Source organism: Fusarium flagelliforme, assembly GCF_020744385.1.
Source record: "Fusarium flagelliforme strain FIESC 12 MPI-CAGE-AA-0113 chromosome Unknown B0J16scaffold_1, whole genome shotgun sequence".
Lineage (NCBI taxonomy): Eukaryota > Fungi > Ascomycota > Sordariomycetes > Hypocreales > Nectriaceae > Fusarium > Fusarium flagelliforme.
In genome coordinates this window covers 6,723,558-6,751,344 of record NW_025763503.1, presented here as the reverse complement: position 1 = coordinate 6,751,344, position 27,787 = coordinate 6,723,558, and the positions used below count along the sequence as shown (strand labels likewise).

The 27,787-nt window shown below is 48.2% G+C and overlaps 11 protein-coding genes and 1 non-coding gene across 12 annotated transcripts; 7 read left to right on the top strand and 5 right to left on the bottom strand.

Annotated features, from left to right (window-relative positions):
• Nucleotides 1-66: 66 nt before the first annotated feature.
• B0J16DRAFT_257688 (uncharacterized protein) lies at nt 67-3,567 on the top strand (the record flags this gene model as incomplete). Its single annotated transcript, XM_046123156.1, has 3 exons — nt 67-476; nt 525-3,294; nt 3,445-3,567. 3 exons carry the CDS (start codon nt 67-69, stop codon nt 3,565-3,567), a joined length of 3,303 nt encoding a protein of 1,100 aa, XP_045990154.1.
• A 35-nt stretch (nt 3,568-3,602) lies between these two features.
• On the top strand, nt 3,603-4,701 carry B0J16DRAFT_40052 (uncharacterized protein). The gene has a single exon (XM_046132523.1). It carries the CDS (start codon nt 3,855-3,857, stop codon nt 4,491-4,493), a length of 639 nt encoding a protein of 212 aa, XP_045990153.1. The 5' UTR covers nt 3,603-3,854; the 3' UTR covers nt 4,494-4,701.
• A 189-nt stretch (nt 4,702-4,890) lies between these two features.
• Nucleotides 4,891-6,073, bottom strand: B0J16DRAFT_40047 (uncharacterized protein). The gene has a single exon (XM_046132518.1). It carries the CDS (start codon nt 5,862-5,864, stop codon nt 4,911-4,913), a length of 954 nt encoding a protein of 317 aa, XP_045990152.1. The 5' UTR covers nt 5,865-6,073; the 3' UTR covers nt 4,891-4,910.
• Nucleotides 6,074-6,595: 522 nt separating this feature from the next.
• B0J16DRAFT_t35 lies at nt 6,596-6,688 on the top strand. Its single transcript has one exon. It is a non-coding gene; the product is annotated as a tRNA-Glu (tRNA).
• A 352-nt stretch (nt 6,689-7,040) lies between these two features.
• On the bottom strand, nt 7,041-9,700 carry B0J16DRAFT_40030 (heterokaryon incompatibility protein-domain-containing protein). The gene is made up of 2 exons (XM_046132504.1): nt 9,069-9,700; nt 7,041-9,017 (listed from the first exon to the last, which is right to left on the bottom strand). Exons 1-2 carry the CDS (start codon nt 9,595-9,597, stop codon nt 7,165-7,167), a joined length of 2,382 nt encoding a protein of 793 aa, XP_045990151.1. The 5' UTR covers nt 9,598-9,700; the 3' UTR covers nt 7,041-7,164.
• A 653-nt stretch (nt 9,701-10,353) lies between these two features.
• B0J16DRAFT_330506 (uncharacterized protein) lies at nt 10,354-12,490 on the top strand. The gene has a single exon (XM_046126472.1). The coding sequence runs from the start codon at nt 10,499-10,501 to the stop codon at nt 12,215-12,217; it is 1,719 nt and encodes a 572-aa protein (XP_045990150.1). The 5' UTR covers nt 10,354-10,498; the 3' UTR covers nt 12,218-12,490.
• A 151-nt stretch (nt 12,491-12,641) lies between these two features.
• Nucleotides 12,642-14,343, top strand: B0J16DRAFT_330505 (mitochondrial carrier domain-containing protein). Its single transcript, XM_046126471.1, has one exon. It carries the CDS (start codon nt 12,760-12,762, stop codon nt 14,101-14,103), a length of 1,344 nt encoding a protein of 447 aa, XP_045990149.1. The 5' UTR covers nt 12,642-12,759; the 3' UTR covers nt 14,104-14,343.
• Nucleotides 14,329-15,660, bottom strand: B0J16DRAFT_392277 (uncharacterized protein; the record flags this gene model as incomplete). The annotated part of the gene is made up of 1 exon (XM_046131993.1): nt 14,329-15,660. The coding sequence occupies one exon, from the start codon at nt 15,658-15,660 to the stop codon at nt 14,329-14,331; it is 1,332 nt and encodes a 443-aa protein (XP_045990148.1).
• Nucleotides 15,661-16,909: 1,249 nt separating this feature from the next.
• On the bottom strand, nt 16,910-19,413 carry B0J16DRAFT_40024 (Endonuclease/exonuclease/phosphatase). Its single transcript, XM_046132502.1, has 2 exons — nt 18,177-19,413; nt 16,910-18,121 (listed from the first exon to the last, which is right to left on the bottom strand). The coding sequence occupies exons 1-2, from the start codon at nt 19,069-19,071 to the stop codon at nt 16,917-16,919; spliced, it is 2,100 nt and encodes a 699-aa protein (XP_045990147.1). The 5' UTR covers nt 19,072-19,413; the 3' UTR covers nt 16,910-16,916.
• A 2,886-nt stretch (nt 19,414-22,299) lies between these two features.
• On the top strand, nt 22,300-24,811 carry B0J16DRAFT_39990 (uncharacterized protein). The gene has a single exon (XM_046132473.1). The coding sequence runs from the start codon at nt 22,726-22,728 to the stop codon at nt 24,577-24,579; it is 1,854 nt and encodes a 617-aa protein (XP_045990146.1). The 5' UTR covers nt 22,300-22,725; the 3' UTR covers nt 24,580-24,811.
• Nucleotides 24,812-25,043: 232 nt separating this feature from the next.
• On the bottom strand, nt 25,044-25,355 carry B0J16DRAFT_378954 (uncharacterized protein; the record flags this gene model as incomplete). Its single annotated transcript, XM_046130961.1, has 3 exons — nt 25,044-25,060; nt 25,110-25,253; nt 25,307-25,355. The coding sequence occupies 3 exons, from the start codon at nt 25,353-25,355 to the stop codon at nt 25,044-25,046; spliced, it is 210 nt and encodes a 69-aa protein (XP_045990145.1).
• Nucleotides 25,356-25,652: 297 nt separating this feature from the next.
• Nucleotides 25,653-27,016, top strand: B0J16DRAFT_378953 (uncharacterized protein; the record flags this gene model as incomplete). Its single annotated transcript, XM_046130960.1, has 3 exons — nt 25,653-26,207; nt 26,261-26,443; nt 26,501-27,016. 3 exons carry the CDS (start codon nt 25,653-25,655, stop codon nt 27,014-27,016), a joined length of 1,254 nt encoding a protein of 417 aa, XP_045990144.1.
• Nucleotides 27,017-27,787: the final 771 nt, after the last annotated feature.

The window sequence follows — 27,787 nt, the reverse complement described above, 5'->3', positions numbered from 1 at the left end:
CTACGGAATGAGGATGCACTTGGCTTTCGAAAATATTACTCTCTATCTCACTTCTGTCAAGCCATCATGGATGCAGCAACCGATGTAACGGATGCTGCTTCTCGGCTCGCCGAATTCACAGACGAAGCTATTCATTTCTTCCAGAAACTCTTTTCTCATGAAGAGTCCGCCTTAAAACGAGTCAAACAACTGGAGGCCTTATCGAAACTAGCAAAAGAGGTTCATTTGAAGCCTTCGACTAACGACAATGACAGTCAAGAAGAGCTTGAATTTACGAAACAGATGTTACTTTGTTGCGCTGAGATTATCAGAGACATTCTGACTGAGTTCAATTATAACAGCAATGACTGTGATATCGCCTTGAATGAGTCTGGGCCTTTGAGATTATATGATGACCTGAATGGGAATAGAGTCAACGGCCTCTTTGATGATTTGGAACGAGAACAGATGTGCCTTGCAGCTTTCCGAGAGTCAGAGTAAGTAACGAAAGCACTTGTTAGTTGGATGAGCTAACAATTTGATAGATTCAAAACACTCTCCAGAGTCTCCGTCGACTCTCCACTTCGCTTAGAATATTCCAACTCTATCAGCGAACGAGAGAAAGAGCTTTTGCACTATTTGTTTGCCACAGACCCACGACAAGACCTGGCATCACTTGAACTGATAAAGGGCAATATTCTTGAAGGAACTTGCTCCTGGATTACTGAACAGTCTGAGTTTCGTTACTGGCTCCTATCTCCTAGCAAGTGTAAAGGTCTTATCATCGAAGGAAGCGAAGGTACAGGCAAGACCATGCTCGCCATATATCTCGCCAAGCAATTAGAGCGACTGTACGAACGCATACCCGACAACACAGTCATCTACTTCTTCTGTAACCAAGGCGACATCTGCAAAAGCTCTGCAACAATCGTTCTTCGTGGACTTATATGGCAACTGGGTAAATTAAAACCAGAACTCTTGTCGCACGCGCTGGAAAAGGTTGAAGCTCATGGTAGTGATCGAGTGGTTATGGCAAGGGGTTCTTTTGAAACGATGTGGCAGATTTTCGTGGCGATGATCCGAGATCCGTCGGCAGGCAACATCACTTGCATCCTCGATGGAATCGATGAGTGTGACGCATCATCGGCCAAAGCTCTGACAGATCGGTTCTCTGACTTGTTGACCATGAGAACGAGCCCTCGGAACTTCAAACTACTCCTGACTTCTCTCTTACTACCCCCAACCATGAAGTTCAAAGACGCTTTTTCGAGCTTGTCTCTGAATTCGGAATTACAGGAGAAAATTACCCAAGACGTCGAGCTCTATATAGAAACGAACCTCAAGAGGATTGCACAAGATAAAGGCTGGCCTCAAGAACTTCACAATCAGGTCACGGAGGCCCTCGGCACAAGACCCAATCAGTCATTTCACTGGGCGAGATTGGTGATTTTCGACCTTGAATACCAAGCTCAAGTTTCTGTACCGCTGCACCTCAAGTTCTTAACCAATAGCACCGACACAATCTACCACGGAAAGCTACAGGATGGCCCAATTCAACACAGAAAACGGATACGGCTATTGCTCAGCTGGGTATTGCTTGCATACAATCCTCTTACTCTTGAAGAGCTGAACATCTTGATGGGCGATCAAACCTCGACCCCAGATACTGGACTTGAGGATCTCAAGACCTGCATGAAGATCTGCAGAGCCTTTCTCGTTATCAAGCCGGAGATTAGGAAGTCTGGCCTGGGATATGAGACTGTCGAGACGGTTCAGTTATCTCAACGCTCACTCAAGAATTTCCTAACTCGAGCCACCTCGGGCGAGAGATTTGGTGCAGGAATCACTCAAATATTTCCCGAAAAAGATCACGAGCAGATTGCGTCTCGGTGTTTGGATTTAATGGAGGAGTTACTTCCTGCCTTGTCAAAAGGAATAGCAGACGACAAGTGCAATTTAGTACTCCCTTATGCGACACGATTCTGGTTTCGACATCTAAGACAATGCCCCCAAAAGCTTCAAGATGACAAACTAGCATCAAGAGCAATGGCTTTTTTGACGCAGGGTCATGTCAACCGAGGACTCTGGTTCACGTACCTTTCCGACCTCAGAGATGCACAAGAACACATAAAGGCTCCATGGACTGCAATCAAACACGGTCATCACTTTTCCACGATCAACGGACTCGGAGTGATCACTGATATCATCCTTTGCGAGGAGCCGAAGGATTTCACCTCGGCAGATAAACTCAACGCTTTGCAACTAGCTTCACTACTTGGCATAACATCCATTGTTCGCAAGATTGTCGATACAACAAGCTTATTGAGGTACTTGAGACAGACCAACATTCGCTCTTCGCTCTACGGTTTCTTCCATACACAATCCAGGAACGAGACTCGTCTAATAGGCACGCGGAGAGGCTGTCCATTGTTAGCCACGGCAGAACTTGTGGCGATGAACCCTCTCGAACTAGCTGTTATCGAAGGGCACAAGGATGTCGTGGCTCTTTTACTGGAGCGTCACTCACATTCTAGCTTGCGGCCTGATTCGATCTTTGCTCTGGAGACTGCCATCAGTCGATGCGATAAGGATATTGTCAAGTTATTAATAGGAGCTGGAGCCCTAAAGATAAGACCTCCTAGAGACTTAGAAGGGCCTATCAGTACCGCGATCACGAACAATCGTCTAGACGTGGTTAGGTTTCTCTGTCGCTCTGATGATGACATTTGGGCGAACAAAACCTCAAAGCGAGATGAAGTCACGCATGCTTTGCTACATCTTTCCAACGACGCCACACCATATCCATACGATGAGTCCAGGTTCGAGCAATATGCAACCTTTTTGCTCCGAGCGGGCGCATCCCCGGACGGTATCGCATCATATGATGAAAGTCTGGGCTTGAGGAAGTGGAAACACGGAGTATTGCAGTTCCTACATACTTGTGGAATTACTTTCCAAGCCCTTGGGCCGTTCCCAAGCGGTAAGACACCTCTGATGCTAGCCATTTCCTCGATGCATCTGGGTTGGCCTGATGTTGACCCAAAAGACATATTGCAGCCCCTTTTGGATTCTGGTGCGTCTGTTAATCACGCTGATCATCAAGGTTGGACTGCTTTACATCATGTTGCCAACGAGATTGCTTTGGGAAGAGCGAAGAGGGAATGGGAAGAGATGGATAATGGGGAAGAGTACAAGTTATATCAGATCGCTGGACTTCTAATCGAGGCTGGTGTTGATCAAGATCTGAAAGACAAGCAAGGTCGGAGGGCAGTTGATATCCTCGAAGTTGTGGGTGCACCGATTTGGAAGCGTGATGTTACAAAGCCTGAGGGTTCGAGGATTGGACCGTCGAGAAGGATGTCTCTGGAATAGATAGACTTAGAATATATACACCGAACCCATAATGTTTAATTCATAATACTTTTTATGACAATATCAACTAAGACATCCAGCTAAACAAGAAAGGAGAATCTTTTCCGTATTTCGTCATCGACACCAAAAGAAAACCACAAAGATAAGAAACTAACAAAAGTGACGATGTCGATCTGTATTTCCTGTCAGCCCCAACCCGCTAATGCAAGGCCCTAGCCGTTGATTCGTCTTTTGATCTTAGCGTCTCAGGGGTAAACATGCTTGTTTCTTTTCCCATCTATCGCGATCAACAAGAAACAAGAAATAAAAGTGTTAGCTGCAGCGCCAAGTTCAATAGTTTGTGCTTAGCTTGGTGCTAGAAATTCAGACCTAACCAACACCTTGTTTTTGTAGGCAGGCAATGTCTGTGCACTAACCTCTATATATCTCGAAGCAAAGTACTGGGTTATTGTTGTCTAATTGGAATCATCCTACCACTCGTTTCCAACAATTCATTCGCTACAATGGTTTCATCAAGACTCTTTGCTGGCTTCATTGCCCTTGCTTCCCTCCACGCCGTCAATGCTGGAGCATGCCGTCCCAGACCCAGCTCTACAATCATCTATGGGACAGACACCACACTCACAACCTCTGAGACCTCGTTCCAAACTTCATTCGAGACGGAGACATCCGCCTTCACTTCCGACGAGACAACCACTCTTGAAGAAACCACAACCGCGGAGACCTCGTTCCAAACTTCCAACGAGGCTGAGACATCCTCCACCACTGCCGACGAGACTACAACTCTCGAAACCACAACCGCATTCACATCAGCCGAGACATCAATTGAGACATCTTTTGTGACAGAGGATGACTTGACAACCACTCTTGAGAGCACCCAAGGGTTCGACTTTACAACCGACATTACCTCTTTCATCACCCTCACCACCGATACAACCACCACTGAGGCTCCTGCCACTACTTCTCGTGCCGGGGTCCCAGCCGATCTCTTTGAGTGTGACACGGAAGCGGATTGTCAAATGGTTTCGTTTTGTGACGCAAGTCGATGCGGATGCGTCGAGGGTTTCTGCCAGCTTCTACAAGTCTCTATTACAGTCCCAATCATTGGGGACTCTATTACCCTTCCGGTCATCGGGAACTGAGTTCCATCCCCATTGATATAACGGAACTGTAGGCTTCGTATTCATAGCATGGAGAATGCCACGAAACAAACATCTTATAATGTAATGATATTTTATATAATAGAGCCCTCAAGACTATTTCTTAAACACCAACACGACAAATCTCCCCAAGATTCAGCCTACATGTGCATATGATGTTTAAACTGTTGCGTCTTTTATGCTCTCAACGTCTGAATCCTCAAAGCCTCCTTGTTTGATAACTTCGCCCACCAGTCGCCGGAGAAGATACGCCCAGCCGGGCGTTGATGTGGACAGAGTTTTGTGTCAGAGCCGAGATACCGGTAATGAAATCCGGTTCAGACGGAAGAACGGCACGATAAAGCCATTGCAAGTATAAAACCTTGGGAAAACATTTGAAAAAGATAAAATTAGAATAACTTATGCCTTGGGAAACATATCTTTATACTGCAACAAAGCCTCCTTGTAGGGCTTAGGCTTCCTCCCCGTCAACTTCTCAACACTATCCGTCGTTTTCGCCATGAATCCCCTCGCGACCATCTCACCACAGCACAAGAGATCGCCGATACAAAGCTTCATAGGCAATTTCGAAAAATCACCAAAGAAGTCAGTCGGTAATCCATGATCCAACCACCAGGCTTTGAGCTCCTCAACAGGCATGTCTACAATCTCTCCCTTGTAGCCAGTTTGCTCGCACATCCATTTGAAAACCTCTTCGTTGGTGACGGCTTCAGGACCACTCACTTCATAGACAGTATTCGGTTCTCCTCGTCCGAGTAGCAGAGCAGCTAGGACGTTTCCGCAGTCTTCTCGTGCGACGTATGCACCGGCTTGACCGTGGGTGTTGACTAACCAGTGATCACCGCAGAACTTCCATGACGGTGCGAAGAGAGTTGGGATGTTATCTGCGTATAGATAATTGCGCTGAATATTCCACTGCAATCCAGAAGCATAGATAATCTTCTCGATAAAATGGTGATCTCGGGGGAGAAAAGGAATATCCTCTTCGTTCTCAGCCTCGATACCAGCCCCGACAAAGGAGGTGTAGCAGACTCTCTTGACACCGCATGCTTTAGCAGCATCAACAACGGTCTGAGCTTGTCGGCGTCGACCTTCGCCAAAGAGCCACGTTGAAATCAGTGAGACGGCTTCAGCACCCTGAAAGACTGCCTTGAGGCTTTCGATATCGTCGTAGGTAGCGGTGACGACTTTTGCACCTTTGTCGGTCCATGATTTTCGAAGATCAGCTGGGATGGCCTCTTCTTTGTAGGTGGTGAAAACAAGTTCATCATCCGGCTTGGCAATCTCCAAGGCGAAGCTAGCTGCGATTCGGCCAAGGTTGCCGTCTGCACCTGTAAGAACGTATTTTGGCATTTTGATTTGTGACAGATGAAATTAATATCAGCGAGTAAGAGAATATGATGGAGTATGGCTTGGACTTCTGGGTCTGCTACCCTTATGCTATTTATACGCTCCTGTGATGTCTTGACCGCATTATCATGGTGACATGGCCTGACCCATATCGCGAGACGTCTATGTCCCACCGGGCGATCCGTGTCTCAATGGAGTCGTGTAATTCCGAGATTTGCCGGTCACATCAGATCTGGACCCAGTGCGGTGGTAATCCCGCCGCTAGTAGTTGCTAAGGATAGCATCAGATCATGTTTATCACGACATCCGACCAAGTCTCATGTTACAGAGGCAAAGGTCCGACATGGTGCTACTATTTTCGTCACCAGGTCAGAAAAGTTTACAGTTGAAAAAGAAGGAAAAACTAGAAAGTTGTCGAGGTTTTGAAAGGTGGTTCATTGTGACGTACTTGATATATCATCTCACGATAGTCAGGGACCGGGGCGGAATAGACTCATCCTTGTGAGGAAAGCCTCAGCTGGTGTGCAGTTTTCGATTTGCATGATTGCCTGGTCGGTCATTTCTCCTTCATAAGCCGTAACAAAACTGTTTATGATATTTCATATGTGCATGACTGGCTCCTATCAATACCTTCAGCCCTAAGAATCAGGTCATATCTCCAACCGACGGAGAAACCGCATCACATCATGACATCAATTTGGGCAGACCGTTTTCAAGAAATCACCAGAATCCAATCCGGTATGGTGTAGTGGCTAACATTTCGCGCTCTCAACATCAGTTAAGAGATCAATTCCGCGGAGCCCAGGGTTCGATTCCCTGTACCGGAGTTTGCTTTTTTTGCCCTGCCTCTTTATCTCACAGATTGTAACTTCTTACTATCATGAACAGTAAGTAAGACGGAGGGAGAGACTTTATTACTTTTTGGTCTAATATACTATCAATTGGATGCTGGCCAAGACGTCCTTCGCTGAGTGTACGTTCCTCGAAGAGTTGAAAGTATCAGGTGTATCTTCACCAGTGATGATTCTTCATTCCTCAAATAACTAACTGGGATAAACGGAGTCTAAAGTTAATTACATCATGTTGTAATGACCATTCTGCTCTCAGGTACCTCCTGTCATACTGTAACGTAGTACCAAAATCAAAGACTCGAGTCTGTTGCCCTGTGCTACTTCAAGAGTGATCTTTCTAAGTATAGTTCGCTAGCATATCTCTGAAATGCATGTTCATTGCTAGATTTAACCCTCTCCATATATTTCTAGTTCATCAGACCTAGTTGCTACCCCAGTCTTCAACACCAAGGCTAAATGATATACATCTCCATCTCCGTCGAGTCTCGTTCATGGTTCCATCCTCCAACCAGATAATTTGTGATATATCCTACTCGTTGATAGACATTCCCAAACTCCCGAACCTCCTGAGGTAGCCTAGGCTGCAAAAGCCCGTCCTTAATTGCCTTCTTCTTCTCCTCATCATCTAGTTTACTCAGCTCTTCCTCATCCGGCTTATTCAACTCTTCCTCGTCCGCCTTCACCAAGACTAACGCACAATCATCATCCCAGGCGTTTCGCGTCGTGTAACTCGTACAAAGCCTCAGACACAACAAGTCTTTCGTCTTCAGATTACGTAGACGGAATAAACTGTCCGGTCTTTCGAATGGCTTCCTGATGGAACTTCCTTGCTTTTCTAACCAAGCATTATCTCCGTCGAGGGTGAATGTCATCGGCATGGCGCGACCTGTGACAAATATGTAGCCAGATTTTACCTTTCCGAACTGGTTTTCACCTTTGACGATACAGGTTGTGCGGTTGAAGTCGACATTAACAAAGAATTTGTCATACTCGAAGCTGTGTAATCCCCATGTGACACCGCGATGGACACTGAGCCAACTCCAGCTTGGTGCAATGTACTTCAGCTCGAGACCAGAGTCTTTTTCGTCTGGCATCCAGCGCAGACTATTGAGCAGATCTCCCTCCCAAAGACCAGCAAGATATCTCTTGGTCATCTTACCGGACCATTCCGTAGCTAATCCTGCAACAGCTGGGAGACCATCAGTCCGAAACGTGATATTCTTCTGAGAATATTGAACAATTAAATCACGCCAAAGCTCATGGTGTTCCTGGAATTCCTTGGTCTCGCCTTGAAGAGGTTTAGATGGTCTGAAAGAAGACCCTCTGTAGCTTTTGGTGCCTGTTATGTACTTGTGGCCTGTCTTGATAATTCGGCGTGCCGGGACAAGGGGGTCGTCTTCATGCTTCTCAAGTGCCCCACACTCACAGTCCATGGCCGAGAGGCAATCAAATATCATCTCGCTTTTGGTATAGTGGAGAATTCTTGTAGCTAACAGCCTCTCCTGAAAGCACCAAGCACGCGTCAACAAAGGGTGGTCTTGGATATCGGACACCCTAGTTCCAGTGATGGGATTGGAAGAACCTTTGGCCACGTTCCGATCCGTATTCCACCCAAATGCAGAATGTTGAGATATCTTTCGTCCATAAATATCAAAAGGCTTCCCGTCAGAGTATGTGCCTGACACTGTGACATAAGGCTCTCGAGGAAACAGGCAACCCCCTGATCCATCGACCGATCCAGTAGCCGACAGAACAAGTTCTGCGCCGTTATAGATGGATGCCATCTTAGCAGCCTCGATTTCCCAGTCTTTGCTATCATCTTGAACAATACAAAGAGAGTCTATCCAGACATATCGTATACCAAGTTCTCGTGAGATAACAATGGCATCCTGAAAGGTTTTCGCAAAGCGAGTGAAAGGAATATTCCTCTTCCACTGCTCAAGAGTGGCCTTCTCTGACTTCAAGTGCTGGGTTCTGCCCCAACAATGCGAGAGCGCGATATATGGCTCAGTAATCTGCTCCTTGGAGTCATCGTGGACGAAGATGTGAATCCCATCATTGGTCTCGGGTCCAATATCGACTACTCGTTTCGGCAGCCTTGGTTTGGAAGCAGCCTCTGCTTCAGAGCAGATAGTATGCTTCTCTTTGCATGTTTGAATCCAGTGCCTCGCTCTATCGAAAGATGAACGAGAAGTAGGGTCTGGTTCAATATGTCCCGCATGTCCGCCAATTTCAGCGTCAAGACTCCAATCTGGGCGTTCGAGATTCATACAAGAGCCGATGGTAGGCCATGGACAAGGAGAACCTGAGTCATGATTAGCCTGTGCTCTTTGATCTCATTTGCTGGTCCTATTACCGGGCAGTGTGTATATTTCATATGTCTCGAGAAGAACACCTTCGGAACTATCTCCACCCGAAGAGAACATATCGAAATCATCTTCTGGCGGACTTCCACGAACGAGTCTGGCCCTCAAAACATTCCCTTTGCAAAATACCATCTCTAGCCAAAGTTCGGGATCACTGCAGTCCAGTTTTCCTTTATTTAGCTTTGTCAGAATGTCCTGAAGGAGAGAACAAGAAACACAGCCTTCCATCGCTGATCCAGGGACATCAGGAAGATAGACTTTGATCTCCCAAGAGGTATAGTCAATACGGCCCTGTCCCGCCCAGGTCGGTGCTTTCTCAAGGTTACCGGCCTTGGCGGCTTTGAGAGAATTTCTAGTGCCGGCATTTTCGTGCATAGCTATTCCAGCCAAAGGAAGAGCGGATGAAGCGGATCCTGGATAGAGGTTCCAGCATACCCGACATAGCTTGGGATCTTTCCTGATCCCATCATCCGTATCGCCCATCGGATAAGGCGGACTTTTGAGGTCGAGTGAAGCCATTCTGGTTCAACCCCGCAGTGAAGGTCTCGCAATCACAAGAAGGTCCGGACTTGGGGAAACTTTGGGTAGGTTTTGAATAAAATGTTCGGTGAGGAAGGAGAAGATATGAAACCAGGCTGATGCCATCCAAAAGCTGAAGAACATCGAGTAAGCCATGGGGCTGTTTCGGCCCCCACCATCATGTGATAGATACCCTGGTCACCCTACCAGGGAGTCACTTCAGTCTTACATCGGTTTTCTGAAGCTACTGATGGTCTACAGTTGACCAATAGTAGGCATGATTGGATACTATGACGATTGGCGAATATTAAAGTCCTTGCACCAGTTAGAGAGTAATCTATCAATGGCTATCTTCGTAATAGCATCGGTTTCCTGGGTGACTGTAGAGAAAACAGTTGACAACTGGATGTCTAAGAAATCGTCTTTACCTTGAGAAAAGCAATCAGGATGACCCTGGGTAAAGATAATTCGAAGCAAAGTTGGCATCAATAAATATTTTTATGGGAGTCTTCTAAGCCACCATTTAAACCTATGTTGAAGTATCAAAGTGGCAGTCAGCTTAAAGCTCCTAGTTTCAGAGCAACATAATCCGCTCTACAACATACAAGATAATGGACTCACTTGCAGCCGTATAACGCCATGTTGAAGTTGAGGGGTGCACGTGACTGTCTTATTGACCTTTGCGCATCTCCGCATTGGGTGGGGAAAACCTAGAGCCCCACCAAGATTTTTCCATCTCAAGCTTCTTTTGGAGGGGCAAAAGATCGATTAACGAACTCCTCCATGTCGGTTTGACGCACAGCCCCAGCAATTATAACCACTGCAAACGACTGTCGCGACCGCCAAATACCACAGTTTCTAGAAGTCCGTCAACCGAAGTACTAACTTCTTTTCATTCATCATGGCGACCGCCACCATGACAGTGACGGCCGTGCCGACCAAGAAGAAGCCCGACATGGCTCCCGAGAGCGAGCGTTTCCTGCGATGTTGCGCCGACGTTGCGAATGCCCTCATCGAAGATCACGAAGCCTCAAAGGCCGGCCGTACTACACGCGACATCAACCTCAACTCGCTGCGAAACAAGCTCGCCAAGAAGCATAAGCTCATGAACATCCCACCTTTGACCGCTATCATCGCCTCCATTCCCGAGCACTACAAGAAGTACATCCTTCCAAAGCTCATCGCCAAGCCCATCCGAACATCTTCTGGCATTGCTGTTGTTGCCGTCATGTGCAAGCCTCACCGATGCCCTCATATCGCTTATACCGGCAACATCTGCGTTTATTGTCCTGGAGGACCCGACTCCGATTTCGAGTACAGTACACAGTCATACACTGGCTACGAACCTACTTCAATGCGAGCCATTCGTGCGCGATACGACCCATTTGAGCAAGCCCGTGGACGAGTCGACCAGCTCAAGTCCCTCGGTCATTCTGTCGACAAGGTCGAATACATCATCATGGGAGGAACCTTCATGTCTCTATCTGAGTCATACCGAGAGGAATTTATTGCACAGCTTCACAACGCCCTCAGCGGCTACCAAACGACCAACGTCGATGAGGCCGTGGAGGCTGGTGAGATGAGTAATGTCAAGTGTGTCGGTATCACCATTGAAACCCGACCCGATTATTGTCTACAGCCTCATCTTTCTGACATGCTGCGATACGGCTGCACTCGACTTGAAGTCGGAGTGCAGTCTCTCTACGAAGATGTTGCACGAGACTCCAACCGAGGACACACAGTTGCCGCGGTCGCAGAGACCTTCTGTCTTGCAAAGGACGCTGGTTACAAGGTTGTCAGCCACATGATGCCTGATTTGCCAAACGTCGGTATGGAGCGCGATATCGATCAGTTCAGAGAGTATTTCGAGAACCCTGCTTTCAGAACCGATGGTTTGAAGATCTACCCCACGCTGGTCATTCGAGGTACAGGCTTGTACGAATTGTGGCGAACAGGACGATACCAGAACTATACTCCTAACGGACTGATCGATCTTATCGCGAGAATTATGGCTCTAATCCCTCCTTGGACTCGTATTTACCGTGTTCAGCGTGATATTCCCATGCCTCTGGTTACATCTGGTGTCGAGAACGGTAATCTGCGTGAGCTGGCTTTGGCTCGAATGAAGGACTTTGGAACAACTTGCCGAGATGTGCGAACACGAGAGGTCGGTGTCAATGAGATCAAGAACAAGATCCGACCTAACCAGATTGAACTGGTGCGAAGAGATTACGTCGCCAACGGCGGTTGGGAGACTTTCCTCGCCTACGAGGACCCCAAGCAGGATATTCTTGTTGCGCTGCTTCGTCTGCGAAAGTGTACCGAGAAGTACACCTACCGAGAGGAGCTCACCGGTCAGCCCACCAGTATGGTCCGAGAGCTTCACGTCTACGGTACTGCCGTCCCTGTCCATGCTCGTGATCCCCGCAAGTTCCAGCACCAGGGTTTCGGTACCTTGCTGATGGAGGAGGCTGAGAGGATCGCACTCGAAGAGCACGGCAGTGACAAGATCAGCGTTATCTCCGGTGTTGGAGTGAGGAGCTACTACAAGAAGCTTGGTTTCTGGTTGGATGGACCGTATATGAGCAAGTGGTTGGATGGCCGCGAGCAACCCGAATAAATGAGACAGCTTCAGGGTAACGAATAGCATGAATGGCATTGGGAATATCTCACGGTTGGGGACTTTTGCATTTATAGACGGCGTACATTGGATGGGAATGAAAAGTTACGACGATTTTATACATGGTGTTTGTGTTTGCCTAGGCTTGTAGCATTTGTGAATGACTTGGTGGAAGCGTAACCCTAGGTACTTGACTGATTGATATGACGTATCTCTCTTTATCTAACTTCATCAGAAGTCAAGTTAATGTCCTTTTCTCCAGACTGTTCATTGTCCCCGGGCGTTCAGTTCGTTTCGATGATTTACCTTATCCATTTTCAACCAAGTCCTACAGCTTCAGGTCACCTGGACCATTCATGGGGTTGCCTCAGATCTCGGGACTAGGTAGGAGGAGACGGGAGGGATGACCGTCATCTGCAGCACCCGATTGGTCAACAACGCTTAGTCACCCACTTCTAACCTCAGCAAGCCCAATCTATCTCATTCTCACAGGCTGCCTCTCGTGCTCAACTCCTTCTTAAAAACATGACTCTCTCAACGCCATGAAACCTCGTCAACATGACGTCCCGGATTATGGAACCGGTATCCTTCCGGTAATACCTCCCGACGCATCTTTACCGGACCGTGATCCACGCAGTAATGCTGCTACCGCCGCTTCAGCAGCTGGTGTACGCGCCTTGAGTACCCAACTCATTGCTTTTTACTTCCGTGCACCGGCAAAGGCTTTCTTCAGAACGCGAGTGGATTATCTTGCGTATGCGAGAATCATCCACCAGTCGCAGACGAAGCTATTGATGAAAGCTGCCGCAAACGACACTTCTGCTTCAGCCTTGACTACGTTTTTTCGTCAAAGTTGGCTATTATTAAGAAGTACGACACCTGGAGTTTTAACGTCAGCTATCAAGCATCAAGGATGGGGAATCGTGCCAAACCAGATTTTGCCGCCTCTTATTGCGAATGTTGGTGTTGGAGCGGTCTTGTACACGAGTTACCTCCAGATTCTAGGACAACTTCATGAAGAGAGCGGTCAAGCACGGTCCAGAGTGTATCCACCACCTCACCCAACACACACCTTCACAGCTGGTCTACTCGCTGGTGGTCTTCAGAGTGTTTTAGCAGCACCTTTGGACGCCCTTCAGGCACGATATGACCACACAGATCTTATGCCGAACGACGGCAGTGGCAAACCCAGGAGTATGTGGAAATTTGGCTGGGAGAAACTTCGAGAAATCGGCCTCAGAGGCATTTTTGCAGGATGGAGCTTATCTCTTGCCAAGGATAGTCTTGGGAGCGCCATCTTCTTCAGCACATTCGAATACGTCAAGGCACAGGGCTACTACCGCTTCGTTACGTGGTACTATGGTGGTCTGGCGCAGGATATTGTCGATGTGTTAGCCATGAAGCGCCCGACTCATCGTCATCGTGAAGAAGAAGGGATCAGACTCATCCGACCACATTACGCCCTGGAACCTATGTTTCTTCTTCTGGGAGGCTTGAGTGCTTCATTCACTCAGCAGATTCTCCTCCATCCTTTGACGCATTTTCAAGTCAAGCACTGGGACCACCTCGAAGACCTTGATGCGAAAGCCACCAAACTGCGTGCTTCCAAAGTAGAAAATCCCGAAAAGCCACATCGACGATGGAGGATGCTGCGTGCCTACTACCGCGCTTACCAGGAATCTCTGGCTGGTTGTAGAGGTGAAGCAGCAGCGGAAGGTTTAAGTCTCACGAAATGGCTTTATCGCGGATTCTGGTGGAATGCAATTCGTCAAGTACCCAGTACCAGTGCAGGCTTGATCATTTTTGAGTTGATTAGGCGCAAGTACGGACTTGGACAGGGAGAGGTGAGAATCACAAAGGATGGATATGACATTCTACTTCACTAAGGGCAAGCCTGGTGTAACGGCGTTGGTGCTGTATGATAGACATTCTCCTCTATTTGGGCTTATATACATAGATAGACTGGGTACATAGAAACAACAGATACCCCTCCACAGTATTACCGGTTGACTTGTTGCCTTGGTACGATCGTATGGAAGGTCCAAGCAGAAGCCTTCCACAACATCTCATAACTCAATTCATCAGCCGCCGGCCCCCGGGGAATGCCCCCTTCACTGCGTTTCAACTAAGAGCGACCGTGGTGTAATCATGGTTGTGTCCCAAAGATTGCAGATGCGCGCTGATGGGAACCAATTGTCAAGCCAAGCAAAAGTCTCCCACAACACGTCACAGCTGAACGCATCAGCTACCGGTCCCCAGAGGAGGACTCTCTCTACTGCGGTTATTAATCCAAACTCGCGAGCGGTGGTGACAGGTGCACGTTTCTTCCCGACGAATAGCTCAAGCCAACTAGGATATTCTCCGTCAGCACTCAGGTAGTCGTCGTCAAGGGAGATGTGAGCAGCAGGACCGGCGTCAGCGTATTTTCCAAACCAGCCGTCGCACCACGCTTCCCGACTCCCGTAGCCGTAGTTTCCCATGTAGATGTCAAGTTGATAGTTGACAAAATTTAAAAGGTAGAGAAACCCCTTCTCGTATTGGTCTCCTTGTTTGGGTAGACTCGCGGCTAGCCCCTGAACTCCAAGGGCAAAAAAGTCCCCGTCATTGAGAATGAAAGAAAAGTCCAGTTTTTCTTTGTCTTGGTCGATAGTAGCCTTTTGTCCCGTTATGATTAGGCGTTGCCGCTTCACCAGCTGTTTGAATGGCTGAATATTTATCTGGGGAGGCATCCCGACACCGATTCTGACCAGATCTTGGACCTGTTTGTTCTTCGGGAGATAGCCACTTTTGTATAAATACCTAATACTGTAAGCCCTGGTTTTGAACTCCCACATCAAAAACTCCCGTTGCACGAGAGCGAAGAAGTCTGAGTTGATGGGATTGCCTGTGATGTCCACAGGGGGGCTCCCAGGCGGATTTCGGTTGGCGGAAACTTGAAAACCAAGGCTAATTGCGTTCATAGAAGCTTGGGTCTGTATGCGTTCTTCTTCGATATCCTCAGCCTCATTGAAAAAGGGAAATCGATGGAGAGCTCGACGGCACATCACGCGCCAGTGCCGCTCAGGATCTGGAACTCCAGCAAAGGCCGTCGCAAGCTGATTGGCATTGTCCATCAACTCTATGAATCCCTGGAGGTTCTCCCGTATGCCAAGAGTGCTTGGCCAATATGCCTGCACCCATTCGCCTCGACCGAGGGTTCGGCCATGAGGTAGATGGTTGAAAGGGATCCTGTGGAGGTTGAAGCAGAGAACGGCGAGTCCCCGATTGTTGTGATGGCAATATTGGTCGACTATCCGATATACATTCGATTCATAACCCTTTTCTCCTGGAGCCCCTAATGCTGCGATTTGACGGTGTATTTGGGCGGATCTTGAGTCCCGTTGTCGGATGGTTTTGAGAATATGTGGGATGGATGGGCTGGTGGTTTGGACTGGACTCTCCATGTTGATGATTCGAGTAAGAAATTTCAAGAAGCTTTAATATGTTCGGACTCTTGTGAGTAAAAGTTATGTCGAGAAGTGTTGTTTTGTAGCTGGTATAAATGTACCAAGAGGTTTAGTATCAAGACACAATTGCCAAAGGACGAGGTAAAGCTGCGATGAACACTGATGATCATGGGTGAAAGCAACAGCAATATGAGTACGGAACATACGGCGCTTTATATAGTGAAAAACAACAACCATAAAACCCGTAAATACGAGTCAAGAACGTAAGTTTAATGGATTTGATGCATTCGCTAAAGCATAATAAATCTCTTCATGCTACAGTCTACCTGAAGTTTCCAGGCAGCGATTTAGGTTAACTATAAAGAATACACTCTCTTATTACATATTGGGGCAAAAGCAACTGACACGATGATTAAACCAACACGTATAGATAGGCGTGTGCATAGTGAATAGCACCAACTCCTTTTCTCTACTCAAGTTGCTCCAACTACCCCATGGTCAAGAACATGCTCTTCAAGTCCCAAAGCTGGACTTGTGCAATTGTTTGAATGAACCTAGAGTGTCTGATCCTTAAGCTATATTCTTGTGGACAAGCTTGAAGAGGGTTGCCATACGAACCCTGAGATGAGTCAATCCAGGTCTGACACATAGCTATTAGAAGGTTCGAAGGAAGACAATGGAAAGGGTTCTGATTCGAGCGCAAAGAAAGTTCTTACGATGTCCAGTGGAATCATATGCGCATTCCTACTTTATGACATGCGTTTTGACTCTGGAGAACCTAATGACACTGGATCTAATAGTGTTCTGGAAATGTGCAAGTTTGAGCTACTCTCAGTCGAATTCCCTTGCACAATGCAAGATCAAAGTGTGAGATGTATGTGCAAATAGAATTAACTTTGGAATGGGCGAGCACTAACTTTTACTGAAGCACGCTCGATACAATCAATGCATGCTACCCAATCGACATCACAGCAAATCACATCACACAAGATATAAAAATTAGTTTGAAGGTGCAAAACATTGCGAATCAATTCCTACAAATCCCCCAATCGGCTCCTCTTATCTTCGCTTCTTGTATACATACCGCTGGACACATCATCCCTCTCCCATCCGTCCTCCCATCCCCAAGAACCTGCAAGATCCTTAAAACTCCATGACGCAAAAACCAAAATCACTACATCCAGATGCAACTATAAACACATTTCCCCCTATAAACGAAGGATGGGAATCCTGTCTTAGACCCGTGGCTTCTTCTAGCTACGTGATCCGGGTCCAAAGTCGGGTTCGCGCTCGGGAAGGTGCTTTTTCTCTTTGCGCCCCTTGATCACAAATTCAGACATAATCTGAATGTGATCGGCAGGGAAGTGCCAGTTGGGGAAAGCGGGCACTCGCTTGAGATATTCGGGATCAGGAGGTCCTAGTAGGTCTACAACCTCGAGAGTGTTTGTTGAGTACCAGATATAATCAATCACATCGGCGAATCCGGGCGTATAGTTCGTGAATGGCATTTCGTCGGCGGTTTGTTTAATATGGGCGTATGCATCCCTCAAGCTAAAGGGGTGTTCAATACCATCGCGTGTGAAGCTACCGTACTGGTAGCTGCTCAAATCGAAGTGATCCGGAGGCACACGTCCCATGGACATCAGCTCGTAAACGGAAGAGTCTTCTGTTGAGTTGAAATCACCACAAACAAGTAGGGGAATCTCGGTGTTGGTGCGGTACTCTTGGCTGGGACCTGGTTCAGCTTGAGGGATAGGCACTTCGTCGTCGCCCATCGGTAGCACGATCATCTTCTTGTCCTTAACAGCTGGCCACCTAGCGTACTTCTCTGCAAGCTTGGTGACGTGCTCCATCAAAATACCGGTCTGGATAACCTTGACATCAGCCAGAGCAGAGTCCCAGGTAAGATGGGCGTTGACGAGGATGATTCGAGCTCCAGTAAGGCGGGATTCGAAGAAGCAGATGACGGCAATGTTGTCCTTGGGCATGACACGGTTGAAAACGTCATGCTGGTTCTTCATATCGGGTCGATTGATGGCGATAGTGGCGAACTCGATCAGCTGCTTGTCGAGGAGAATGAACTTGCTCTGCTTATAAAAGACGGCGCAACCGTCAACAGATTGGGCATCCCTCTCTGACATGGTTTTGGCTCTTGACTTGGGCCAGTGAACACCCTTGTAATCCATCTGAGCCAGATCGGGACTGAGATCCTCCTTGAACGCATCTGTGGACACCTCTTGAAGGGCAAGGAAATCTGCATCCCTGAGTTGAAGTTCCTCCAGGATGCAGCTTCTACGATAATTCCAGTCGAGAGCATCTGTCGGTGTATAACCATAGGTCTGGGGGGTCGCGTACTTGTCGCAAAGAATATTCCATGAAAAGACCTTGATTCGTTCCAAATTGGGCGATACATCCTCTTGAATTGGAATGAGCTTTCGAGGTGTGGGAGGAGGGGGACCTAGAAAGGTTGTTAGCACAAACACAGGTCACACAACGATTGGGAGGTAACGTACAGGGGGCGTTCTCTTTTAGGTAATTGATCAAGCTCTTTGTCCCCTTTTCCATGATCTCGTGTTTGATATCGGAGTTCAGGGGGTTGCCCTCGACTCCAAGCATTTCAAGAAGGTGAAGCGATCCAAGTTCGTTGGGCAAAGTGTGGATTTGGTTGTTAAAGAGCAGCAAATTCTTGAGGTAGGTACACATTCCGATCTCGGGGGGGATCTCTACAATTTTGTTGTAGGAGGCGTCGAGATGGCGTAAGGCTCGTAGTTCTCCAATCGCGTTCGGCAGGACTCTAAGCTTGTTGGAAGCGATGTAGAGCTCGTTCAAGAACTTGTACTTGAACAACTCCGGTGCCAAGTTTCGCAAGCCTTGCCCACTCATGTCCATGTTGTGCCAGTCTTGTCGTCTTGTTTCCTTCTCCACTGCCAGGGGTCGTCTTCTATCGACACCATCGTTCTCGTCGTCCGGCTGAGCACGTAAGCTGTTCGGTGGCGGGCCGCCTATGCCTCTGTTTTCCGACGCCTTGAGCCTAGCATAGTAGTGCGGTTGTTGTTGATCGGTCATGGCAGCGTGCGCTCGTTCAGCATCTTTGTGCATTCTCAATTGTTCTTGCCACATCTCGTTCGGGGGAGGCTGACCTCGGTTTCCAGCCGAGTGCCCATTTTGAAGCGCATTCGGAGCGAAGGGACTCGAGTTCGAAAGGCCACCGGGGGTAAATGTCGAGTGATGTCCCATGCCATTAACGCCGGACATGCCATGGTCATGTTGAAGCCCTTGATGGTGTTGTGTCTGAGATGGGTGTTGGTGTTGAGTATGCTGGTAGTTATATAGCATATTTGGCATACCGCCTCGCCCAGCGCCGTTCAGCCGAGCATGTTGACCTTGCCCGGAGTGTTGAGGGTACATTCCGGCAGGTAAGTGTGAGGTGATTATGGTGGTTATATGTAGTAGGGTGGCGGGTTAGGAAGTTGCGCCGGCGAGCAGCACGGCAGCAGATATCGTTGATCGGCAATCGTTATTGAGGGAGGTGAATATAGCAAGTCGCTGGAGTAGCTCATCGGCCGTTGAGTAAAAGCGCTGGATGAATTAGGTTCAACAGCTCGCGTAGTCAATCGCGCGGGGTGATTTTGATCAGCGACGAACGGCTCGACACTTCACCCAATGTTCAAAAAGAGAGAGATTGAGGTTGACTCGCGTTGACGCATTAGCTTTTGACAGCCAGTTCGTATGGAAGATGGTGGCTTGGTGGCTCGATTGGAAAACGTTGTTTCGTCGATAGGTCAAGAGCTCATGGGAGGTATCGTCGCGATAATTTCGTAAGGTCTCTAGCTCGGTGACGGTGGGTAACCCAATGCTTAGTCACTGACGAAGGAATCGAAGCAATAAAGGTTCTGTGGTCAAGCTGAACAGCAGAGCATAAGAGTTCAGAAATACTGCAAGGATAATGGTCAGTCAGAGCTTGAATGAAAGAAGGGCATCATAGGGAGGGGGATCCGAGCTTTCGCGAACACGTTGCGGTGTCTGTTTTAGCTCGTGCGGGGCCACACACATGTAAGGAGCGAGCGCAACAATGCATATAATGGGTTAAAATCAACTGATACTTGAACAGAGCAAGAGTAATAGATGGTCAAGGAAGCACGAACTTGGAATACGACCGTGATGCTGGCCGACACTGCGACGAACAACTGAAGCCCAAGGACCGTCGTTCCATGAGTCACGTGCAGCTGCTCCGCATCTGATGGCTCGTGCGGGCGAACATAGATCACGTGTAGTTTCAGCCGCTCGCAATTGTGAGATGCTTGAGACCATCGTAGTCAGCCTTGCTTCTATGCAAGGTACGGCTGCTTCGAGTGAAACATGATAACATTGCATGTCAAGTCAATTGAAGCGGAGTATTTCAACGAACTAACGGCAATTCGATGAGACACATCTCAGAAGATTGTAGCCTTGTTTGCAATACTCGACCTGCGAACTGCAGCATGTTTGCAGCGTCAAAAACGTGTACAGGAACCCACGCAAACTCAGGCAATATGCTTCGGCAACAGATCACGTTTTGAGCTTACTCCAAACCTTGTTGTGGTCCGTACATAAAGGGTATCGCATATGAACCAGAAGTTTATCACGATATCGCATTGTGCTATTCAAGAGAGATCCTGCGGATCCTCTAAAGCCATGTAACTTACTGCATCTGCATATTCCAGGAACAATAGTATTTTTACCTTCGGAAATTCCGCGTTGCCTGCAGCTAAGAATCGTGAAAGTAACGCCATTACTGTGGTCCCATTTTGCAAGGCGCCATGGCGTCTGAGACAAAATCACACGAAACACCTCTGCATTTGAAACCCATTTCCGAATCATGGTACAGGCTGATATGCTGACACTTTCCTTCATGATTCGGTAGTAGGTAGGTGGAATCAACATGAATCCGCACTACAAGCTCGTAGAGGAGAGGACTGGCGCGTCTTACCCAGTCGAGTCAATGGTTCAAACCGCTAACACGGACCGCCCAGGCCAGGTTGGGAGGGCCAGAAGCCAAGAAGCATTGCACTGATTCAACCGCATGAACGTCGCCCAATCATTTGAATACTCATGTCATATCACGGAGCCTCGAGCCGCAATTGCAAGACTTCAACCCAGAAAGGCATGTGCAGCAGAGAGAATTGCCATTCGGCCGAGAGTAGCACCGTTGGACATGCTTTACCTTCAGGTAGCCCTTGTTAACCTGCGGAACAAGAGCAACATGCTGGAAGCATAAGGGACGAAATAACTTGGTCACCTTATGCGAGCTTAGGCTAGCACTTTGACTTCTTTGTTTTGGCAGCCTAAGTCTTAGAGAACAATTGTTCTGTTCCCTCTCGTACCTGAGTACAACATACAACAAGGACTCGGCAGGGAAAAGCTGGGGTATACCTGTACTCCCTTCGGCTATCATTCATGCAAACGACTCCCCGCTTAGGCTATGTTGCCCAGACCCTGGAACGATCAACAGTTGTGAACATGCAGACATCCATGGCTGAATGCATTTTGTGCTGTCAGATTCTGATCACCGCAGCTGCAGCTGAAATTGCATGTTGGATCCTTCAGCATGGATTCGGACGGAAACCCAACTCGATGTACAGTACCTGGTCGCAACCTGCAGGAATCACAAGTCTTTTTTTTAAGTAATTGTTCCGCTCTAACCAACCAGAAGGACCTCGGAACGCCAGGGCTGGACAGGAAGCTGCTAACACGATACGCGTCAATAAAACATCAGGCAAAGAGTCTAATGTGCGGGGGATCATGGATCTGATGGCCAACCGAATTGCGGCGCTCCACACCTTAGACATTCTCGAACTGGGGAAATGGTCATCGCTTGGATCCGAGAAACCGTTAACCGTGAGGGACCATGGATGTGTCCTGTTGCGAGAATCCAGATGCCGTATATAGAAAGTGACCTCTGCCACCTCCATTCGGACTGTTCGATTGTTCATTGTTTGCCTGACCTGAAATTCCCTACTGTACGATACATACTGCACAGCACATGCGGTTTGCTACAGTATCGTCCTTCCATTCGCACTCGCACTCGCACTTGATCTCTACGCGGCTACCCGTTTTGTTGTTACGCCCAAGTTCTTTTGACAACTTGAAACGACATGCGTATCTGCGGCACTTCCCGTTATCATATCTAGGGACAAACAACGAGCAAACATTCACGACATCAAACCATTGATACGGACGGCTTGCTACCTTCCAGAAACGCCGTCATCGAGCATTAGTCTACGTTGGTTTCACCGTTGCTTCCAAGGTTACTGCACGACGCCAAAATAAACGGACTGGAAAAATAGAGTTGTCGACGAAATTGCGGATAATGACGTTTGCTCTTGTAGCAACCTTCAGCGAGATCTTTACGGGAAGGTCGACAACTAGTCCTGGATACTAAAGTTTCAGGACCTCTCTACCTTCCCAGATTGCGGGAATTCTTGTCTTCAACACAACGCTGATCCGAAATCCTGGCACAAGCGATTTAAGCGACATCCTCTATCAGTCGAGCATCGGCAAAGCCAAGGACTAGACTATCGGTTCCTTCAGCGCCCCCTGCATATTCCGGGAAGCAATCCGGCGACCACCCGGACTTGGGAATCCAGTTACGCGGGCCAAAGAAGGGTTCTAGAAGAGCCAAAAAGGTCTGCAACCGGCCCAGGGGTACCAAAATTTCCCCCTACAGTGCCTGCCGCTAGGTACGCTCCCAACCCAACCCGTATCACAACTCAGTACGGTACGGTGCGGTGCGGCTTCAGCTCGAGCCTCCAGTGTTTGCTAGCGACGGTGAAACTGCAACACCAGATTGGATAACTCAGCCTAACAATTGCGTTTCTGTGCCCGCCCGCGCTGCGTTGCGTTAGCGTTAGGTCGCTATCACTGCACTGTACAAACGGTAAACTACTGTACAGTCAAGTCCAGTCCAGTATTAGGACACCCCTGTCTGGTCTGGGTAAACCACCCCATCCCCATCCCCATCCTATCCCTATTCATCGGCAAGCTTGCGCCAAAGAGTATAGTTAGTCCCAGCCCACGACGACAATGTCGGAATGGAGTGGATTTTACTACGCTTCTACCAACCCCTTACCCACCTTTGCTCGACGGACAAAGGCTGAAAAGGAGTGGCAGCGCCCTGGAACTCCCCCACGATCCAACTTGGCTTCACAAGACATCAAGCTCAACACAAGACGTCCTTTTCGGCATACGAGGACCTCTAGTGGGAGTCAGGATAGCGGTAGTCGCTCGTCGCACGAGTCGTCTCTCGTGCATTCCAGCTCCAGCCCCATAACCAAAAGCGGCCCCGCCCTGGGGGAAGACAATTCTCATTACTCGCACTCAAAAGTCCAATCATCTGACTCGCGCCGACAATCTTCGACAGCATCGACGTCAACCTCAAATAAACCTCGTTTTATCTCAACTTCAACCGCCAGAAGCGCAACAGCGCCCTTGTCCTCTCCTATTATCTTCAATCGCCCAGTCATCATCGACAAATCTCGAGAACGCGACCTTCTATCCCGTCACTCAGGCGCGACTACTCCAACTTCCAGCTCTATTGACTTGAAAAATGTCACAATGTACTCCCAGTTGGAAGCAGGCAACAAACCTATGTCAGGGACAACCAAGCAAATAAATCTCGATTTTCCTCGAACCGAGTCCGTGTCTTCCACAAGCGGCAACACGACAGTCTCAAACCACACAATGACTTCAACAGATCCCTCTAACTCGTCCGACCCTGCGACGAAACCATTTATCGTCAAAAATGGCCGTACTTACTTCAACGATCCTACATCGGCATATCCTCTCCCTACCGATCTTACGGAGCTTCATCGCCAAAGCTTGCGAACGCTCTTGATGATTCAGGTTTATGGCGCACCGGTCTATACACCCTTCATCCAGAACAATCCTCCACAGCGTGTATTGGAAATTGGTTGTGGCACAGGCTTCTGGAGTATGATGTGCCATCGCTACTACAAAGACCGGGGCCACACTGGTATACACTTTACAGGTATCGACATCGCGCCTTTGGCACCCGGCAGTCCAGGATCTCCAGCCGAGCTCTGCAAACCGGATAAGGACATGAAGTGGAGATTCATTCAACACGATCTTCGCCAGAGGCCATGGCCTTTTGGCGATGAAGAGTTTGACTTGATCATGGTAAAGGATGCATGCCTCATGGTCCCCAGTCATGTCTATCAACTGTTTGTTGAAGAATATCTTCGCCTGCTCAGACCTGGTGGAGTGCTGGAGATCTGGGATAGCGATCCAACATTTAGAATGTTGCGACCACATGTCCCAAGCGCATTACCAGGCTCAGAGGAGGCAGAAGAGCACGAAGCTGCGCTCGATCTGGGCGCCTACCTCATGACATCAAAAACGCCACTCTCCGCGCCGTTGAACTCATTTCTGGTCGAGTACAACACATGGCTGTCGCGAACTCTCGAAGGTCGGCAACTTTCGCCGGTACCATGCTCTCTTATTAGCGCTTTCCTTCATCAAGAGGCAGAAGATATCATGGACATCAAGTCAAAACGTCTGGCCATTCCCTTAAGCGAAGTCAGATGGGAGCGCGAAGGTGTAGGCGGTGTTGTCACCAAAGATGGCAAGTCGTACGTGGAGATGAAGGCCAAATCAGCACCAAACCAAAAAGTCGAAAAGAAGACATTAACTCCCGGACAATCCGCGCTGCGCAAAACGGCGCTTTTGACTGTTGCGCAGCAAGTGTCGGCATTGGAACCTATTCTCCGAGATGCGAGCGGCAAGAGCCAAGACGAGTGGGATGCATGGGTAGCCAAAATGATGGCGGATCTGATGAGCGAAAGTGGAACAAGCTGGGGAGAATGTCTCGAGTTAGGAGTATGGTCAGCGAGGAAGAGGCTGCGCAAGGGCGAGTCTTGACTTGAGATTGTCATGAAGGCATTGGAGAGCAAAAGCCAGGATGATGTTTCATGTGAACTCTAATGGCTGTCTTGGCACATCTATGTCTCATGATAGCTGCCGCCGCTGGAATGCATCTCTGAGAACCGAGTCTCCACAGCGACCCTCGCTGGTCTCTACATACACATACCCGTACTCCTCCATTTACGCGTCGGCGTCATAACGTTTTCTCAGTGTGCGATACCTTTTCAAATAGTACCTATACCCAGATGATTAGTAAAAAAGCAGGTTATTGGACGGATGGATGGATGGATAGGATGGATGGAAACTTGGGATTTTAGGATAATGTAACTTTTAGGAGAAATGGATTCTTTTCGGTATTGGGCGTTGATGTTCAATCTTGTGATTATTGACTGTGTCACTTGAGACATCCAACCACATGTGATTTGCCAAGCGTGAGGTAATTGCTGAAGATACTCGTAGACTTACAAAGCTTCGATCTCTATGTCTCATGTCAGTGGATATTATCAGGTTGCTCATGTTCAACGTACCCTTCTTAACAAACTCAGCCTGCGCGATCCCCCGCCGAATCTTATCCTCGTCGTGCTCTCCAGCTTTAGAAATAAAGGCCTTGTGCAGCCGAGGACGGAAGTAATCGAAGCCAAGGGGATATTCTCTGCCCAAGTACAGAAGCTCTATCATACATCAGTTCGCAGCTCTGATATCAGAGAATGATGTTTCCACGAACCTTTGTAGATATTGATGACCTGGCGTCTCAATTGCGGGTTAGGGCTCATTGTTGCTGTGTTTGTGTTTGTGCATTGTCGAGAAGCTCATGGTAAAACAGCTCTTGGGAGATGCATACCAATGATGCATGATGCCGCGGTACTTCCCCAGACTGTGACTGTGGCGCTAGGTAACGCCCCCACTTGAACAAATGATTATATCAGCCTTGCGATTCCAGCCACAACAAAATGCTTGAGACTTCTAATTGCGCCATCGTAACTTGACTCTTAAAACTCCAGCTCAACTCTTTTACTATTTTTAAATTGCGGCCTCGCGCCAGCGTACACACTGGCTCGGCCTTCATAGCAATGTCACCCAGAAGCATCGGAGTGCTGAGAGGTGTAAAGCCGGTCCCGAGATCCCCAACTCTGGTCCGTTCCAAGAGCAACATCCCCAAAAAGGAACGACGATGGCCAACAGGAAATGCTGCCAGAAAGCCAATAACAGACTTTTGGAAACACGAAGACAAGAAATACCTTGTACCAATCACAGTTTACAACATTCCAAACAATTCCCCGGTGTATACAAAATGGCCGAAGCTTAAAGAGTTCAGGCCTGCGCTGAATCCGCGAGCATACGGAACAGTAAAATCTGGCGGTAGTCGTGATGCCCGACCCGAGGAGGTTATACAATTAATGCCTTACATGTATAGCGATCTCGGTGTGATGGTTTTTGAGGGCCTTGATGAAAGTCAGGTGAAGATCGTGGGAGACTTGCTCAACAGAATCGTTAAACATGAAGGCAGGTTGCAGTATTGCACATGGGCTGATGATCGGGATAAAAAGGTTTTTTATGATAAATGGAGCATATATCGTCTGCCGGTGAATCCAGTAACTCACATCGATGATAAGTTGAAGCCGGAGGTGCGTAGATACACCACGAGTTGAACTAGAACACCTTGCTGATTTCTGTATAGAGAGGCTTTTTGCATCCGAGAGGTCTCGATGAACTCACCGATCTGGCAGTTCGGAAATGGAGAGACGAGTGGCAGGCCAAAAGGGAGTCCCTAGGGAATGGTCCCAAGCCAGGACTTAGGTATATAAAGGACACCAAAAAGCTATGGCTACAGAGAAACATGGACGGCATGGGCTTGATCAATGTGAGTTACGCTCATCTGCGTACCATACCTCTGGCGCGCTAACAGTCAATCTTAAAGAATACCATCAATGGACCCCGGGTCACTTCAGTGGATGCCTACGTCGCCACGGTCGTCTATCACAACAGAGTCCTCGTGGATGTTGAGCTTCACACTGTCGGCACTAAGCACTTTCTCGGCTGTGCGAGCTACAAGTTCGGAACCACGGCTGACTCCGACGAAATCGATCCTGACGAACCTGAAGCGTTTTTGCAGAAGCCAAAGCCCAAAGCAAAGCGGTTGTACGTCGATGAAGCGCCGGCCTCGATAGCACGAAGAAATGATGTTCCAATTGCCGTGATGAACAAGATGTGGAAGCTTGAGAAGAAAGTCTGGGAAAAGATAGAAAGGACGGTCAGACTGGAGAAGAACCGGGAAAGGAAAGCTATACAAGAGGCAAGACGACTAGAAAGGATCCAGAGCGTGGATGATATACCCGTACAGCTTGCCGAAGAGAAATCCAGGGAGGAAAGACCCGTGAGAGACAATGTCGCCAACGCCCGATGGCTTGAAATATTGAGATATCTGTACTCTTAAAATTGACATGATCCTAAAAAGGCAACTATACTACTCGGTTGTGCTGTTCCACTGTCTGCAAACGCCCATGAATACACGTAGAAGTCTTTGACTCACCACTTTACTCATCTGTAATATCCGTCAACACGCTCAGAGACATACTTGTGACGTCGAGAATGTATTTAGGAAAATGAGTTGGCACGTCAACCGGATGAGGGATGACATTGCGTATTGGCAGGCGGCGGCAGACGTCGGGAATCTTCAAGGATGGCCTCATAACGTAGTCACATGTCTCAATCGAGCGCCTCCTTAGTGACTGGTGCCTAGGTCTGCCACGCGTAAGAGGCAGACATCAAACACAGTCGGCAGCAGCGGATTCAAAGGCCTCCAAATTAACCAAGACGGCCTAACCAAAGTCAAGATAACGAACCTCGGAACAGTGGGCTGATGAAGACCACACCAAATTCTGAGTGTGCCTGCTAGACATGAGACACCCAGACAACGGCTTGCCTGATCAGGCAGTACTGTATTTCAAGTCAACGCATCCAAACAGTCAAGCCGAATGATGACCTATTCGTTTCTGAAGCTGTATATAGGCAATATCCATGTTAATCCCCCCGGAGAGAAAACAACGCAACGGAAACACAACCGAGAAGTGATATCGGGATATATCACAGCACATCATGTCATGTAACGCTTCCGCCCATCCAGACAGGGCTGGTTCAAGTGGCGTCCATCATGCAGCAGCACGGGGCATCCCGCATAACATGTTGGAAGCTCCAACGCTCCCCC